The 18175-nt window shown below is 53.0% G+C and overlaps 1 protein-coding gene and 1 long non-coding RNA gene across 7 annotated transcripts in view; one reads left to right on the forward strand and one right to left on the reverse strand.

Annotated features, from left to right (window-relative positions):
• GRB10 (growth factor receptor bound protein 10) overlaps nucleotides 1-18175 on the forward strand; it is a 175309-nt gene that overhangs the window by 132518 nt on the left and 24616 nt on the right. For all 6 annotated transcript variants that reach the window (XM_081800821.1, XM_081800818.1, XM_006736158.3 and 3 more), the window contains one exon: nucleotides 13092-13248. In XM_081800821.1, the coding sequence (XP_081656947.1) occupies nucleotides 13092-13248 (157 nt within the window). The remainder of the gene's footprint in view (nucleotides 1-13091; nucleotides 13249-18175) is intronic.
• On the reverse strand, nucleotides 6802-10340 carry LOC145716625 (uncharacterized). Its single transcript, XR_014139438.1, has 3 exons — nucleotides 10251-10340; nucleotides 9358-9474; nucleotides 6802-6886 (listed from the first exon to the last, which is right to left on the reverse strand). It is a non-coding gene; the product is annotated as an uncharacterized LOC145716625 (long non-coding RNA).

Here is an 18175-nt window from a genome sequence, read left to right on the forward strand (position 1 = left end):
CCCCCGGTGTTCTGAACCCAAGATTGGTCTTTGGATCTTTAATCTTGTTGATCCAAGAGCCATCCTGTCCCTGGCCTCCCTACAAACTGAGTGCATTCGAGGCTCGCTTCCCCCCAACAGGTGTTCACGGGGAAGCATCCCTCCCACCGCGTTCCTCCTTTTCCAAAGAAGCCGATTGATTCTGTGGGCACGGGAGCACTGGCAGATTCCACATTGAAAGCAGAGTTAAAGGGTGGGACTCCATTGGCCACGACTTGTTACCACTTCATCTGTGCCCAGCCAGGGAACAAAAACAAAACAAAACAAAAAAACAAGCCAAGAAACTGTAATTCCTTTAAATTATAAAAGTAATCCGTGGTCACGGTAAAAGCAAAAAGTGAAACTCACACGGTGCAAGATCTCATAGGATAAAAAGTAAGATCACTTTCTCTGTCCGTGACCTTGTTCTGCACAGATAGGCAGTTATGTGTCTGTCTCAGCTCAGGGCCTACGGGCATTGTCACGTCCTCCCCCAAAGCCTCTTGGTGCGCTGTTACACGGAGGTACCATCATTTATCTAAGCTCCTTGTAATGGTTTGCAGCTCACTCTTCTTACAAACTGAAGCTGAAACGAACATTCTTGGACATAGACCTTTGGTCAGTTAATGGCTGGGTAGGTGGGTGGGTGGTCAGATGACACAGAGGTGCACCGGTGATAGATAAATGATTGAGCGCTGATAGAAAAGCAGATAGATGGTAGATTCCCAGCAGTGTAATTGCTGGATCAAAAGATTTATGTGTTCACGGCTACATGTACGTGCATGTAAAACTCATTTTTATAGCCATCGTCAAAGGGCGATCTGTCCCTTACAATAAAATGCGAAGGCACCAGGCTTGGCCATTCTCCTGGTTCGGGTACAGAGTAATCCGGGACAGGTGTCCCATACCACTGGTCCCCCTTGCCAAGTCACTGTCCCCAGTGATGAAGGCAGACTCCCAGGCTGTCCATCATTTTGATTGGCTGTTTCTGTAGCTTCCAGGAACTGCAGAAGACATCTGAGGGCAAAGGGGCAGACCTGAAGAGAGAGGTCATTGGCTTTCCTACCCGCCCTGTCTGAGACCTTGACTATTGGAGGGCAGATTAAGCTGTGCCCCTGCCTCGTTCAGATGCTTACTCTTTTTGGTGTTTGGTGGAACCTTTTGTTTTTCTGGGTTTAGAGGGGTTATGGCCACCTGCAGTGTTCTGGCTTACGTGTCATTCCTGTGGATCCGTGGTCGCCCAGGAAGTAAGTGGTGCCGGTGAATGTTCTGCTTTCTAAGAGAACTCGTTACTAACTCTTGGCAATAATTAGTATTTTTATAATCCTGTAATCGCAGCTAATGGTACATAAGCTTCCTTGCCCCAGAAGAAGGCATTCCAGGTGGTATAAACCATACGCAAAGCAGATGTGTTTTGGAGACGAGCTGGGATTTTGAGGGTGACGTTATATCTAGAGATACATTTTCTTGACTGTTATAATTGACTGGAAATATAGCCCCCAGCGGCAGCCCCCCTCTGTGAATCTTCAGTGGTGGCTCTTGCCTTCTAGGTCCTCGGGACCTGGAGGGGGCCTGGAGACCGTGGTCCTTTGTGATCGCTTCGCAATTCAGGACTCGCGCTCGGCTTCTCAGAACTCACTGTTATCTGAGCTTCGGTCAGTCTGCATGTCTTCCCTCCCCTGCAGCTCCGCCCAGATCCCAGTCGGCCTTTCCCCCAGATTCCCCTGTCTTGTCCTGGCAGCCGTGTCCCCGCCTTCCTGCCTCACCAGCGTACCCACCCAGCTGTAGCCGAGGGGACAGCTGTGTGCAGGCTGATACCCTGCCCTTGCTGACATGGCGTTGCTGCTCTGGGGGTCACAGCTGGCCCCAGAGACCATGCTGGTGGCTGCCCTGTCCCAAACTACGGAAACACCAGCCCTGCTTGCCCATAGGCTCAGGCAAGACTTTTTCTGAAACCAGGGGACAACAAATAAATTATACGCATCCTATATTGGCCTAAAAGTCGACCCATCACGCTTGAAGAGGTTCAGATCGTTTTGGGGAGCCCCTTTGGATGGGCAGCCTGACCTGCTGATACAAGAGGGAGAAGGGGATCGTTGGGGAGATGGCTGAGCTTGGGAATTGCGTGGCCACCGAGCAAAGGGCACGGGCGCGGGCACGGCCCCGTGACGGTCTGCTCCTTGGGCCTCCCTGGGCAGATTCTGGGGCCCGTCCCCACAGGCGGACCTAACAGAGCGCCACCTTCGTGCACGGGCTATTTGGCTCAGCCAACCCCAGTAGTGAGCGAACCCCCCAGTGCAGCCTGTTCTGGATCTTAAACGTCCTGCATCTGAAATACGCCTCAGAACAGAGGCTGAATGGAAAAGCAGTAGGGATGCCACTGGGAAGATGAGAACACAAGGACTGTCTGTCATCCTCATGACCTTGAGCTCTGTGGGTGACAGTCGACAGTGTGGTAAGACGCTAGCCAAGTGGTGAGTGAAAGGAGGGGGTCACCTGTCATGACTCTCACACGGGATTTGTTTTAAATTTCATTTTGGAATAAGTTCAAACTTATAGAGGAGTTGTAGTAATAATGCAAAGAACTCTGGTCGATCGTGTTCCCTGAATCCTGATTGGTAATGTTTTACACATTTTAGAGATTTATTTTTTTTATTTTAGGAGGGGGGGGTTGAGGCAGAGGGAGAGGAGAGGAAGACTCTCAAGCACACTCCCCACTAAGCATGGAGCCCGACGTGGGGCTCGATCCCACGACCCGTGAGATCATGACCTGAGTCCAAACCAAGAGTTGGACACTTAACCCCCAGGCGCCCTGCCACGTTTTGCATTGTTTTCACATCGCCCGTATGTGTGTATATATATATGCACGAAGATCTGGTGGGCTTAGAGGCGTCGGCCCTCCGTGCAGTCGAAAATCCAAGTATAACTGTTGAGTCCCCCAAAACTTAACTACCACCAGCCTGTCATTGGCAGAAGGCTCATTGACAACATGAAGGATAGATTAACGTGTATTCTGTGCTGTACTCTGCCAATAAAGCAAGCTAGAGAAGAGAAGATGTGATTGGGAAAATCATAAGGAAGAGAAACACATTTGCAGTGCTGTGCTGGATTCATATTAAAAAAAATTCACAGATAAGCGGATCCACACGGTTCAAACCCATGTTGTCAAAAGGTCTGCGGTGTGCGTGTTTAGATACCCACACACCGCTCTTCTCTTCTCTGAATCATTTGAATCTGATTTGTAGACATCGAGTCCTTTCTTTACTCCTATAAAGGCCTATATGTCTGTTTCCTAAAAACTGAGCATAGCACAGAATCCTTAGCATCAGCCATGTGCACGTATCCAGTCTGCAGACCATGTCACCTTTCTCAGTTGTCCTTCTAATGTTCTCGATGGCCTTCTTCCTTCCTGGTTCGTGACCAGTACAGGACCACTGTTCTCTCATTAGGCTGTGTCTCTGTTAGTTACTGAAGGACGCCCTTGGCGCGTGGGGGGCTCCCGTGGGACCCCATCAGGTTGTATGTGTGTGAAGACCACAGAAAGAGAGTCTATCCTCCCCAAGGCTTCATCTCAGGAAGCTCCTGATGTTGGTTGGTCCGATCAACACTGGGGTTGAGCTTAATTGCTCGGCTAAGATATCTTCTGCGGAATGTGTCCGTGGTAAAGTTACTGTTCTTCCTTCCGTCATGAGGAGGTAATTTTTTCTTTAATATTTCATTTATTTGTCAGAGAGAAAGAGCACAAACGGGGGAGAAGCACAGGCAGAGGGAGAAGCAGACTCCCCACTGAGCAGGGAGCCTGATGAAAGGCTCGATCCCAGGACCCCAGGATCATGACCTGAGCCGAAGGCAGACACTTAACCCACTGAGCCACCCAGGTGCCCCGGAAGTACTTTTTGAAGGGCGATAATTCGAGACTGGATTAACTTGCTTTTCTCCATCGGGCTTCCCTTCACTGGTTTTATTGCGTATTGATGACTCTTGGCTGATTCTTCTATCATTCTTCATTGACAGGTGGAATTCTCCTGGTAGAACATGTGTTCCTTTCTCTTCCATGTACTTACATGTGTGTGTGTATTTGTCTGTGAGGACACGTTATTTTATACCATGGCTCACAGCCCTGACTACCGGTATTCATTTAGAGACTCCTATTGCCCCATTGGGGCTTGGACATGTCCCCGTCAATGTACTCGCTCGCTTCCTGGGACAAGATGTCCCGTGCTCTGCAATCAGGGCTGTTTGGGACTACATAGTCCGTTGTTGTGAGGGCCTGTCCTGAGCCTTGCAGGATGTTTAGCGGCATCTCTGGCCTCTCCCCACAGGACGCCAGCAGCATCCCCCCACACACCTGTTTGACAACCACAATGTCTCCGACGTTGCCAAGTGTCCCTTGGGCAGCAGAATCCACTCCTGCCGGTCCCAGCTGGGAAGCACTAAGGAAAAGGAGTATTGCTTCCTTTGTTGAATGTTTCGGTCGGTCAGAGAGATCTAGTTCACTTCTTCAAGTAAATGAGGCAGAAGAAGCCTTATAATCTTTATTTCTTCTAGCATCACAAGGCTAAAGGAGTGTTGAGGCTCTTGTCTATGAAGAATTTGGAGCCCACACAGTAGACGGGAATAGTGAGGTGAACCCCCATGTGCCCCTCAGCCTGCTCCAGCCACACCCCGATTGACTGCCCCCCGATCTGCTGTTTTGACCAGAATCTCATGTCAAAATAGCACTTATTTGTAAACATTTTACAATATTTCTGGTTCTGTAAAAGATCGTGAACTTTTTTTTTTTTACCACAATCGTCGTCACTCCTGATTCCTTAATATAAAAAAAAAAAAATTCAATGTTCAAATCAGAATTGCATTTACACTGCGTGTGTGTGTATTCCCAGTGCCCCTGAAAGACAGCGCTGCCCTGGGAAGGGCTCGGCTCCAGGAGTTGGCTCCCACGGAGGCTCCGGTCCGGAAGCAGGCGCCCAGCCCCGGCCACACCGCAGGCTCCAGCTCGGTACTCAGGCTGCACGGGTTCCTGCCCACCCTGAGCTGGTCACCAGGCCTCCTAGAGGTCACCCCCCGCTGCCCCCACCCCACCTCACGAAGGACAGGTGGACCTGGGGTGGGGGGGGTAGTGGGGGGTGGTTTCTGTTCTCCGGCACCATCATTGCCTTCTTCCCTGTGGGCTCTAGCTTCTTGGAATGCAAACAAACTCCTAATTCCTGGGATTTCCACCACTTAAACTTGAGATAAAGTCTTTAGAGCAGAAGTTTGGGATGAGCTCTTTCTGTGCAAATGCTTTCCCTTTGTGGGTTGGCGCAGCAGGGTGATCTAGGCACGTGGTGACCCCCAGAAGAACACAGGCAGACAGGATCTGTCTGGAATGATCCTTTACTGAGTGTGTGCTCTGCACACGAGGGAGTTATAAGCACCCCCCCCCATGTGACACCCAGCGTAAGCCTGTGTGATGACTGTCCCCCAGCTGTGGCAGTGAGGGTGTTGATGGTCAGGGCGGGGGGCGGCTCATGCAGCAATGGGAGGGAGAGTCTGAATCCAGGACTGGCAGGTTCCAAAGTCCATGCTCTCACTGTGGAGCCAGACATCCTCCACCTGATTGATGCTTCTGGACAGTGTGGGATGTGGGCGCTGGGGGAACCTGGGATGTCCCGGGGAGTGGGGACTGCACCGAGAACGTGCTTCATAACCGTTTCTTAAGTGGGGGGCTGAGTGGACTTGTTCCTGGTCCCATTCTGTTCCTTAACAAATCCAGTTTTAGGGAACAGCATTCTACCAAACACATGGGTCAGTCGTCTCTACTGTTGGGAATGTTTCTGTTATTAGAGATGTATTTTAATAAAGCTTGACCTCCGGGCGCCTGGGTTAAGCATCCGACTCTTGGTTTCGGCTTAGGTCATGATCTCAGGGTCCTGAGATCGAGCCCCGCATCGGGCTTTGCGCTCAGGACAGAATCTGCTTGAGATTCTCTCTCCCTCTCCCTCTGCCCCTCCCCTGTGCATGTGCATGTGCTCGCTCTCTTTCTCTCTCCCCTCTCTCTCTCTCTAAAATAAATAAGCCTTTTAAAAAAAAATAAAGCTTGACTTCTAGCGATGTATCCTGAGAAAATAGACACACACACTGAGACTCACGTAGGAAGATGTGCCAAGCGGCGCAGTCGGTGAGCGTGAAAGACTGGAAACCGCCCACGTGGACAACTGTCAGGACAGCACTGTGGTCCCCATGGCCACGTGGACAGACACCTCGCGGGCCCTGAAACATCAGAGAAGTGTAGTGCCCTGGAGATATTTACGATGTAACCTGAAGCTGACCAGCCTGATTGCAAAACTCTGTCCTGTGATCCTAACTATGTCAGTGTGTCTATAAATACGTGTGCAAAAGAATACTAGAAGGGCACATTCTAGAATTTTAACCGATAGGGGAATTGTCGGTGATTCCCAGATTTTTTTTTCCTTTGTCCCTTACTATTTTTAAACGTTACAATGAAAACTTATTTTTATGATAAAAAAAAAAAACTAGTATCTCGGGGGGGGGGGTGTGTACGTGTTGGAAATTTCTACTTTACGTGGCCCCGCCCCTCCCACCCTCACATGTCCCGGGGGCTGCTGATGTTGTCCTTACGCACAGGAAAGAGAGTGGGTTCCCCCAAGTCGACTCCACCGTGAATAGACTCCTCTTCCTTTGGAGATCTAAGTGACCTGCCCCTCACAGAGCTCCTGGATGTGTCCTTGCTGGTCCTTGCGGTGCTGGGCACGGGTGGCCAGGCACCTGTCACCATTGTGGGGCTCTCTGCAAGGACTGGCGTCCCCCCTGTGCGCCTCCGCTCGCCCCAGCCCGTGATCCCTGGTCCTGGAAACCAGAGGGGAGCCTGCGGACAAGGGGGCCTGGTGTAAGGGGGAGGGAAGGTGTGAACGAGTCACCAGCAAAGCGTTGTCTCACCGAGGGGAAGAGGCCGTGCTTTCCAGTGGAGGGCCTCGCTGGATTTTTTCTGAGCAGGGAGAAAACGGAGTGTGGCAGAAAGTGCTACAGGCTACACTTCCCCAGGGCTCCCTCCCGGGGTGGCCGAGCAGGTGGGCAGGGCAGAACCAGAATGGTGAAGGAGCTGTGGCCCTGCTCCCCTAGGAGAGGAGGGGAGGCAAGCCGACGTTCCCAGGACAACAGCCGTGGGGCCTCTTGACTGGCGGGGACCCGGGTAGGAGCCCTTGCGTGAAGCTGGCGGGCTGCTTGGTGCCGCCACCGTGTTATACGCGGGGAAGCCGAGGCCCAGCTGCGCGCGGCACCAACACTCGGGATCCCTGCGCCGTCTTCAGTCCACCAAAGGAGGGTTGCGTCTTTGCTAAAACAGCTTTTATTCCAGTTTTTGACAGAATGATATCACTTTATCAGTATTGCCTTTGTCAAAGTCATAGGCTACACGTGTCCACTCGAAGAAGAAAAAAATACAGATGAGCAAGTCAAGTCTTCCAAATGGTCTGTCTGGTTTGAAATAGAGGCATAAAGGTGGGCCGCCCTGTGCTTTGAATCTTGTCACCCGCCTCTTGGGCTGATGAGAGCCATTCAAGGCGGGGAGGCTGCTGGGGGACCCTGAAATCTGTGGTTGACTTTTGAGAACTATTTGATGCATTGTTTTATTTTATTTTTTTAAAGATTTTTACTTATTTATTTGAGAGAGAGTGAGAGAGAGAACAGGATCCAGGGGGTTATGGGGGAGAAGCAGAAGCTGAGCAGGGAGCCCGATGCAGGACTCGATCCCAGGATCCTGGGATCATGACCTAAGCTGAAGGCAGACACTTAACCGACTGAGCCACCCAGGCGCCCCTCCATGAGTTGTTTTTAGAATGTTAACTCCTTTAGAAAGGATTTGCAAGGACTGAAAATATTTTTTCATTGAAACTTGGAAGTCAACAGATTATAATGCAGATTTCTTTTAAAGTAAGTTTGACTCGGTTTCATTGAACAGGATTATTATGTACGTTCTTATTACCTCGAATAGAGCCATATAATTACATGGAGCAGTTCCGGTTATCATACTTTATATCTCAAAGTGGAACCGTTAACTTAGACCAGAATTGGAAAAAATTGTTAGGTTTACGTTATTTTTCACTAAAATTCATCTAGCCTAACGCTGGTTCTGCCCCAGTCTGAGCGGAATTTAATTTCCTCCAGACTTACTATAACTGCCCGATTAGGGGGCTTCAGGGCACACAAGAATCAGAAGCCTTTTCGTGTCGCTCCTAGGTGGCCACGGATCCCTCAGGGCAGGGAAGATTCTCCAGGGTTGGGAAGCATCTTGCCGGCAAAGAAGCAAAGCGAGGCAGAGCAGATGCCCTGGGTTCAGGTTGGGGCTCCCGCAGTTCCCATTTGCCGGATGCTGGGCAAGCCATTCTGCATTACTGAGACTCGCCTCCCTCATCTGGTTGGGGGACAGTGATACCTGCCTCAGAGGGCGTTCATGTTGGGCCCCAGCATGGCTGCTGCGTTGGCCGGAGCCCACCACCTGCCCAGGCAGCAGGTGTGGCCCTCCGGGGGCCGTCCACCTGCCTGGCCACGGCTGGCTTTCCCACTTTCCTCCCTGTGGTCCCAGCCAGGACGGGGTACCATCAGCACAGCCCACTTCCTGTCCCTGGCAGTCCTTGGACTACAGCCTGACTTGTCCATAAGTGTTAACCCCCCCAGTATTGACAAGAAACTTCAGAAGTTTCTGAAAAGCTCAGCTTACGTCCTCACTTTGGAAAATGCATTGAAAGTGGACCTGGGAGAGCTCAGAGCTAAGAAGTCGGTTGATGGAAGGTAAAGAAGGAAGACAAAGTGGGCCTGGGAGCTCCTTGCTCAGAACCCTCCCCTCCCTTCTCTGATGGCTTCTGTGCCAGAGTTTGGGCCCCCCTCAGCTCTGCTCAGTCCATGCACCCTGAGAGGGCTGACCTTCAGGGCATCCTACACTGTGGACAGCACTGGGGGTGAAGAACTGAAAGTAGCCCATTTTCGGGGCACCCGGGTGGCTCAGTTGGTGAAGCGGCTGCCTTCGTCTCAGGTCATGATCCCAGGGTCCTGGGATCGAGCCCCACATCGGGCTCTCTGCTCGGTGGGAAGCCTGCTTCTCCCTCTCCCACTCCCCCTCCTTGTGTTCTTTCTCTAGCTGTCTCTCTCTCTGTCAGTTAAATAAATAAATAAAATCTTTAAAAAAATAAAGCCCATGTTGTATCTTTCCAGGCTGGTCTGGGCCAAAGTGAAGGCCTTCTCAACTCAGTAGGAGATTTTGAGCCTGTAAGTCAGCCAGCAAGGTGTGCCCGGTGCATGAAGGAGAGCGAGATGGACAGGGAGGTGACCCCCACGGCCTACCTGTTGGGGACCCGGGGCCAGAAGCCAGGCTCCCCAGAGTGCAGATTGGAGCCATGGAGCCATGTCACCTCCACCCTGATGGTTCTCAAACTCCTTCCTTTTGGTCTGCTTCTCGGTCTGTGCAGAGAATATATAAAAAGTGACAGCAGGGCTCTGGGAATGCCAGAATGTTCTATTACCACTCCAGGGCTTTTTTCACAGGCCGCGGTGCCTAGCGGTCAGGGACTGGGCGGCCTGATGGAGCATTCCTGCCCCCGCTATCTCTGCAGAGAAAGCGCCTCATGCTATTGCCGTAATTATGTCCTCTTTAATATTACCATTTTATTTTTAAAAGCAATGAGCTACTTAGTTTCTTTTGCAACAGAGAGGAGGAAATTGAGAATTCAGGATTCAGCGGTTGGCTTTTCCCACTGAATTGTCCCCGCTGCATCTCACCTGTCACGAGGCTTGTATTCCCAGATTCGAAAGCCTGAGTCTGGGTCCGGGTGGCCCCCTTCCCTGGTGTCTGCAGCCTTCAGACGGAGCCTGCCTCATTCCTGGCTCCATTTCCAGTGCGAGCACACCCCCAGGGGGCAGGTGTAGGGGCCCGAGACCTTTCCAAGGGGGCTCTCCTTAGCCTGAGCCGGGCCTGCACTGTGAGGTCAGTGTTACTCACAGATCCCCATTTCACAGATGAGGAGACTGAGGCACGGGGCCACTGTGCCAGGTTCCCACAGCTAGTTAACAATGAAGCCAGACTGCAGCCCAGTCTGATTCTAGAGCCCCCCCGCCCCTACTTTGACATGGGAGGTCGTAAATGGTGCTCTAGCATCCTTATAGCAAACACTGTGCTTTGCACTTGTGATCGACTCCCCAAGCAGTGCTCATGACACAGAGGGGAAAGTGAGTCTCACCTGCCTGAGGTCACAGGGGCTGGGGCCGCGGGGCTGCGCTCCAAGTTCACCCCCATCCCGGCATTACCGAGAGCCATACATTCCCTGGACAGGCTGTACCCCGGGAAAGCACAGGCCCACGGGAGGACTCTCCTCCTGGCTGAACCATGGGCGGGGGCGGGGGGGGGGGGCGGCAGAGACCCTGGCCTGCTCGCCGTGGAGAAGCTTCTGCGTCGCACCCTGTATGAGACACTTGAATGTCCATGCATCGAGGGAGGCTCAGCCTGCTCCCTGCAGCCCTTGCCCCAGGCCTGTGCCCCAGGCTGAGATCTCACATCCTAATTTGCTTCTAGAATGAGCCCCGGCACCGCCCAGGTGGTCACTGAAAAGGTACCTCGCGGTGCTAGATGCCCCTTCAACTGCCAGCTTCAGGAGGCACGGTGGAAGGTGACCAACCACGATGGAACATTTCTCTTTGTGCCTTAGTATTCGCTCAAGTCCTCTCCTGTGTAGCCCTGGACACGTGCCCCACCTGAGCCTGCTGCCACGGATAGCGGCTTCTTGCCTTTCCGTCTTGGGGGTCTGTGACGTCGCTGGCCTGCAGGCTCTGCTGTGTTTGGGAGGTGGCTGGGGCAGGGCGGCCGGTGTGGGCTCCGAGCTCCTGCCCCTGGAGCCCGGTCTGTGTCTGCCCCTGGCCTGTCAGCCCGGCCTGTGCTGGGAATCTGAAAGCCGTGAACTTGGCCATGAGACAAAAAGCACATCTTCGCTTTTAATACTGAGACTATATATAGACCTCTGGGGGGGCGGCCGTGAGTGGCAGGGAGGGGAGAGCGAGTTTACAGAAAAGTGCATTTGGGCCAGGAAGAAGATTAAATACCGGGGCCAGACCTGATTTGGGGCAGGGAAATTGATAAACAGACTTCAACGTGATCGAAGTGTTCTAGCGAAGCTGACGATTGTAATCCGGGAGAAACTCCCCCCACGCTGAGCAAAGAGGAAGCTCAGGAGCACGCTGGGTTTGGCAGAGGACATGGTAGACTGTACAATTAGCATATTTCTAAGGAATTATCTGGACCCAGTAGTACTTTCTAAATTCGTTTCTCTTTCATATTAATGCATTGTTCTGTGTTTTTGTTTTGTTTTGTTTTGTTTTTTGGGGGTTTTTTTGGAAATTTGGACCTACAGACAAAAAGACCTATTTTCATTGTTTAAATTAAATGTCACTTTTATGGAGCCCCTCGTGTCAGCTGTACTTGAATATTTAATTTGTTTCGTGGAAGTATAACTTCTGTCGAGCAAAATGTGAACTTCCGGAAAGAGATGAGTAGGTTTCTATAAAAATGCATGTGAGTGGCAAGCTTGTCCCTCAGTCCTGATTGGCTCCCCTGGGGATTTCTACGGGGTGGCTGAGAGGGGGCTGGCAGGAGTGATGACAGCAGGGACAGGCCTCGTGGGACTGGACGATCCCCATTCCTGCTCCTGCATTCACTCCTTGCAACAGGGACTTGACCCCACAACTCGCCCTCTCCTGCCGGACAACATTTGCACCTGGGAAAAGGAGTTTGCACCTGGGGAAAGGGACAGAGAGGGGATAAGAGAGCTGCAGACACTTGGTCAGGACCCGCTGACATTCAGAGGCCGCCGAGCTGTGGGCACAGATTTCTGGGACACTTGGCAGACGGGCCTGGATTCAGAGAACCTGCGTGCTCGGGCTCTGGGCGTCCCGCGTTTCGTTTCTCTGTCACGGGAACACGGGGAGCAGGGCTTTCTCAGGCCAACAAGCTCCGCACTGAAGTGGGGAGCCCTTTGGGGGCCGATTGCATCTGGCCCAGGGAGTGACCGGAGTGGTCTGCCCCGTGTGGCTTGATTCACAACCTAGCAGCCCTGCGGCCGCTTCCCCACCTGCCCGGAGACAGCCCTCCCTGCCCACCCAGCTCCCCACACCTCTGCACAGCCCACTACTTCTGGGGCAGCCCGGGAGGGGCCCAGCCCGGCAGGGACAGTGGAAAAGCCGGGGACAGACTCCCGTTCAGGACACTGTCTCAATTTAAAATGCCATCTTGTTCCTCTGACTGCTTTTTCCATGCTGTTGAGGTAAGGTGGTTTTTTGGTTTTGTTTTTAAAGCATCCCATGATCCCCCAGAGGCTGCATCCCTATCGCTCTGTCGCTGGGGCAGAAGATATTTATGATCCCGGGGATTTCTGCTTGACTGTCCTTTTACCCGGGAACACGTCATTCGTGGTGGCTTTGAATGGTACCAGGGAAATGAAGCTGGCTTGTCATTCTGTAGCGGGGGTGGAATGGGGGCCAAAGAATTTGGTGACTATGTTCCTACTCTGCCCCGTCCTTTCAGTATTTTAAATTTCAGCAGATTCATACTTACTCGTGTCGACTCTCCCTGAGCCTTAGCGAACTGACCTGTGTGTGTGTGTGTGTGTGTGTGCAGGGGGGTGATGGAGCGCCGGCTGCTGCACCCCAGACCCTGGGAACAGACAGCAGGTGGACTCATCAGAAGTTAGGATGTGGGTCGCTCCATTTGTCTGTGCAGTTGGTCCCGCTATGAAATGTCCAGCCCCGAGACCACCGGCGGTATTTGACACGCATTCTGGCACTTCCTGAGACAGGTGGCTGGGGGGCAGCTCGTCCGCTCCGGCCTGGCCGTGCGCCCTGTGTGCCCTGAGGTGTCCTGGCATCTCAAGAACTTCCTGCCGTAACCCTGCATGCCCCGCCACGGTGGGCCGCTGCTTGCTGCTTGGAAGGACGGAACGCTGCCGTGCTTACCTTTTCTGTTGGATCTTGATGCAGCATTTATTCCCGGAAAACCCAAGTGGCTCATTAAGCATGCCCTTTGTATGTTGCAGGATGTGAGAGTCTTCAGTGAGGACGGGACGAGCAGAGTGGTGGAGATTGCTGCAGACATGACGGCCAGGGACCTGTGTCAGCTCCTGGTTTACAGAAGTCACTGTGTGGACGACAATAGCTGGACGCTCGTGGAGCACCACCCGCACCTGGGGCTAGGTAGGGAGCGCGCTGGGGGGCCCGATGCGCGGCCCATGGAGCCCCTGCCCTGACAGCGAGACGTCTGCGTGCCGTCCCCTCTCTGCTGTACACCTGTTTCTCCTGCCTCCCTCCCAGCGTGCCCGCCGCCAGCTGCTTCCAGAAGCTTGCTCGGGAGGGCAGCAGCGCCGTTCCCCAGGGCGCACACACAGCAGAAAGGTTGTCTCTGTGATTTGGTTGGAGAACCGGCCGTGGCAGGTGCTCGGGGCCTGGTGCACAGCCACGGTCTGGAGAGGGCAGCCTGGCGGGGCTTGTGGGGTCAGGTGGGGAGCACCGTCCTGGGATCACCGCGCAAACAGCAGTTCATCCGCGTCACGGGAGTGGGGTGCTGCGCTGACGGCCTGCAGAAGTTGGAGCGTTCTGGTGTATCTCTGGGCTGGTTCACGGTGTTCTCACTGAGCACGCACGCGTGTGTGTGTCGTGTGTAGAGGGCAAGAGGATATTTTGAAATAGGTGCCGTTTACAGAACTTACAGAGATATGGGGGTTTTGTGGGGTTTCTTGCTCAGGTGGTCTATGTCAGGTCAAGAAGCTTCTCAGACTTCTGTTGAAATTCTTAGCGGATAACGTGTGGTGCTTACAAAATCACAGGCACGCACTTAAAACCAGAATTTTCTCCAAATCCACAACTGTATGTCTTCCACGTGCTGAAGGAGAAAAACTATCACAGAGTTCTTCCTGTGGTTCTGAACTTTTCTCCTGAACCTTTCTGGAAGATTAAGAGATCAAGTTTAAACTTCCAGGTCTGGAATATTCATGTAACGAAATAGTGTTCTTTCCAATGATGTTATACAGTCCAAGCCTAAACACTGCTATGTAACTTTGAGTCGGCGTTGTTTTGTTTTAAGATTTTATTTGTTTTTTTGTTAGAGAGTGAGCGTGCACAAGGTGGCTCCCCACTGAGCAGGGAGCCCGATGCGGGGCTCGATCCCAGGACCCTGGGATCATGACCTGAGCCGAAGGCAGACGCTTAACCTACTGAACCACCCAGGCGCCCCTGAGTTGGTGTTGTTTTAAGTTACTGTAGCAGCAGGTGACCCCGTTGGCAAGCTCCAGTTTGGGACACCCACGAATGGATCCTACACTGATCTGATGGGGCCACCAGCAGCATCTGCTGATGCACACATAACTTGGAAATTAAACAATAGTTATAACCCTGCAGCGTGTATGGACGCATACACACGCCAAGCATGCATTTATACACATATATACATACATGCATACGTGCACACACAGAACGGACTTCAAAGACACAGCTCTGGACTTGGACCCAATATGAATATTCTGGAAGCCTGTTCAAAAGTCTGAATACTCTTAATTTGAAAGAAATTATAGAAAGGCCTTCTGCAGATATCGTAATATAGGAATATGTTTGTCCACACCAAAAGCGCGTATAAAATGGGGACGGATACACTCAGAAAAATTGAACATACAAAGACTGTAGGAAGATTCACATATTTTTTGTGGTAGCTGTTGATTTCTCGAACATCATGCCAGAGATAAAGAATTTCTATACAGCAAAACTTCAGAAATCATCACCCATATGAAAAAGAATTTATTCTGAGAAACTCGTGGAAGAAATACACGTGCACACTCAGTATTCTTTTTTTTTAATTTAATTTTATTTTATTATGTTAGTCGCCATACAATACATCATTAGTTCTTTGATGTAGTGTTCCACGATTCCTCCATGCAGAGGGCACACACAGTATTTTTAGAGATACGATAGTTTTCTCTTTTATTCCATATTTTTCTTATTCATGGATGGACTTAACGTACTCTAAAGGGGATAATTTTTTTTCTAAGATTCTATTTATTTGAGAGAGTGTCAGCCTTGAATCCCCGCGATCAGGCGTGAGTGCGCTCGCCTGGGGCAGAATTCTTTAAGGGATGATGTTCTGGGGGCGCTTCTGGGTTCTGGCACGCAGTCAGGTGACCCCCCACTCTCGGGCAGAGCCGTCCAGCCCCACGTCCCCAGTTACAGACAGGACCCTCTGGAAAGTCGCTTTCTCTCTTGTACGTTGGGGAGGCTCTGGGGACCTGCACATACACGAGGCCTGCGGTTCGGGCACCAGGCAGACAGCACATCGGATCTGGAAGGCTGATACCAGGCAGACAGTTGCCCCCAATAACTGAGGCATAAGTGAGCTAATTCCAATGGCACTCTGAGCCTGCGTATAGCCTTAGAATTGAGGATTTCAAGGCACAACGACTACCCTGATCTTCGCAGGTAAAATATTAGAGCCTTAGCGATGTTAAACTTTTCCCAGCCAGGAGTGACGATTGAGAAAAGGTGGTTTTGTTTGCACTAGCAGAAGACCACACATGGGTGCGTGTGGTTGCGGCCCTCGGCGGCCCCCGTGGGCGGGGGGCATCATACTCGGCAGGGAGCAGGGGCAGAGGTGCCGGCTGGTGCTCGGCGGGCAGTGTCTGTGGCTGGTGGGAATGTTCCCGCCCCGTCTGAACCATGCTGCTCTCACAGCCCGGTTAGTGCCTTTCTTCAGCCCCAGCGTCAGCTCCTGAAGTCACTTAGCCACTCGAGGCCCTTTGACAAGTTGGGGCAGAGCCCTTAGTGATGGACGATCTTAGGGCAGCTGGTCCATGCCTTGTGACTCCCAGCTCTGGCTGTGAATGTGATCTCTTCTTATGTTAGTGAGACCCACACGTCGTGCCCGTGATGGGGTGCGGGTCTTGGCCTCGGTCTTTTGTGTCGAGCTCTCAGCCTTTCGAACGCTGTCCCTGACCGAGTCCACTCAGCGGCCACCGGGGCCAGCCGTGGGGGCCAGGCGGCGCGGAACGGGGCGCGCATGGTCCTGCCGTCCGCCCCGAGCACGTGAGCGGCGAGGCTCCGGAGGGCTCCCTTCCGCCGGGAGGCCTGCACCTGGGGGGCACATCGGGATAGCTGACAGCCAGCCTGCAGCTGTGTCAAGTGAACAAATAATTTTTTTTAAAGGGATTTTGTAAAACTGTTAACTGGGGCATGCAGACGGCATCCTGGTGCCCCCATGGCATTGACAGTGTGACTGCAGGTGAGCTGCATCCCCGGGAGGGCGGGGGCGCCCCCACCCAGGCCCTGGGTGACCACAGGCACCAGGCCAGATGAACAGGGGAGCCCGGTCAACGTGGAGAACGGTGACAGGAGGATAGCTCCCGGGAAGTCCGGGGATTTGGGGGATTCTGTTGTTGCGAGAATTAGGTTGCAGCCCTCCAGGAAGAAGCCTGAGCTCTCTGGGCCGTTGACAGCTTGTGTGTGTACCTGGCCAGGTGAGAGAGGCGCAGCGGTCACCCTCTGGAGGACCTGGCCGCAGCAGGGACGCTGCCATCCGGATGTGCCTACAGGTGTCAAAGGACAAACAGCCGCCGTGCTCAGCCCTCGGTGCTCAGAAGGGCCTTCGAGGGCTGACCTTCCCCATCTCTGTCTCCCTGTCTTGCCAGCCGAAAGGCACCGGAATGCTACTTGTTGGGCGTGCGCAGACGTCGGGGTTGTTTTCCGTGGTATCTCCCCCTCGACTTTGTTCGCAGTCCCCAGTCCCGCAGAGCCCCGAGCCACTGTTACAAGCATGCTGACGACCGGCTCTGCTGAACCGTGTGGGTGAGGCCCCAAGCACGGGGCCGCAAGGCGGGACGCTGCCGCGAGCCGGGGCGGGCAGCTCAGGCTTCTGCCAAGGACTTGCATGTCCGCGTCACATTTTAAGGCAAATATCTGCCCTTTTGAGTTGTGTGATCTGTAACCTTTTTGCATGTGGAGTAGGGTGGTGGCGTAGACGCTGGATTTGGTGTCAAAAACGTGGAAAAAATACGAATCCCCTTTGAGGAGTGTCCGACTCTTCCGTTTGTACAAAAAAATCCTTCGGGATTTTTGATGAAATGTCGCTTTCCATTGTGATTATAGGAAGCTGATGGATGGCAACGGGGTTGTTTAATAGACGCACCCAAGGTCGTTTGAAAATACCTGTTTTTGGAATCATAGGGCAAGTGAGAACTGGAGAAAAAGACTTTGAGCTGAAGTTGGCGGAGTGGCTTTTTCACAGCTGGGAAAAGTGGTGCGTGGACATCCAGTGGCAGACGGGGGTCTCTGGGAAGGGGGTCACACACAGTCTTGCTGAGCCCCCTGCTGGCCCAGGCTCCGGGCCCCCTGCGGGCTGGAGAAGGGGAGGCCCCTGTGGGTACCTGAGCCCCCACGGGTGGTGCTGGAGTGGAGGAACACACCCCTTTCAGGGCGCATGGGTTCCCCGCTCCCCTCTGCCCGGCCGCCTGGGCCCAGTCTGTGCGCATCTATCCCGGGATCTTGCCTCGGTGGGAGGGACGTGGGGAGGCTGGAGGACAGAGGTCTGTGCACGTGTGTGCACGTACCCCTCAGAGCTGCTCCCTCCCCACGGGTCCCCCGCGGCTTCCTCATGACGCTGTGCAGAGGGAACGCTCTGCTTTGGAACACGGCATCGGCTCGTGCTCACTTAGGTCGCTATAACCCCGCTGGTCTATTTTTCCTTATTTTATCTGGTGAAAAATTTCAGGTTTGTGAACCAACCGTCAGCCGGTTTGGGGTGCTTGGCTTTTGTCCCTATACCTACAGAAATGTTTTTTTCTGACTAAACTTCAGAACAGAAGTCACTGATTCAGTTTTGCACCAGAAAATCCATTTTAAATGAATACCAACCTGAGCCAGTCCCCTTTTCTGAAAGTAAAGGCAGGGGTCGCAATCTCGCGCTCAAGCCGAGCGTGGCTCCTCCCTCCGTCATGGGGACACGCAGGGCAGGGTCGTGGGTCCCTTGTTGCCGGCAGATTCCCTCGCAGCCAGAAGCAGGCGAGCCTGTTCGTGGCTCTCGGCCAGCACCAGGCGTGGCCCTGGACCTCCTCTTAGCTCGCAGCGCGTGAAGAGGAATGGGTCG

Source organism: Leptonychotes weddellii, chromosome 12, assembly GCF_054177405.1.
Source record: "Leptonychotes weddellii isolate Sample4059 chromosome 12, ASM5417740v2, whole genome shotgun sequence".
NCBI classification, from domain to species: domain Eukaryota; kingdom Metazoa; phylum Chordata; class Mammalia; order Carnivora; family Phocidae; genus Leptonychotes; species Leptonychotes weddellii.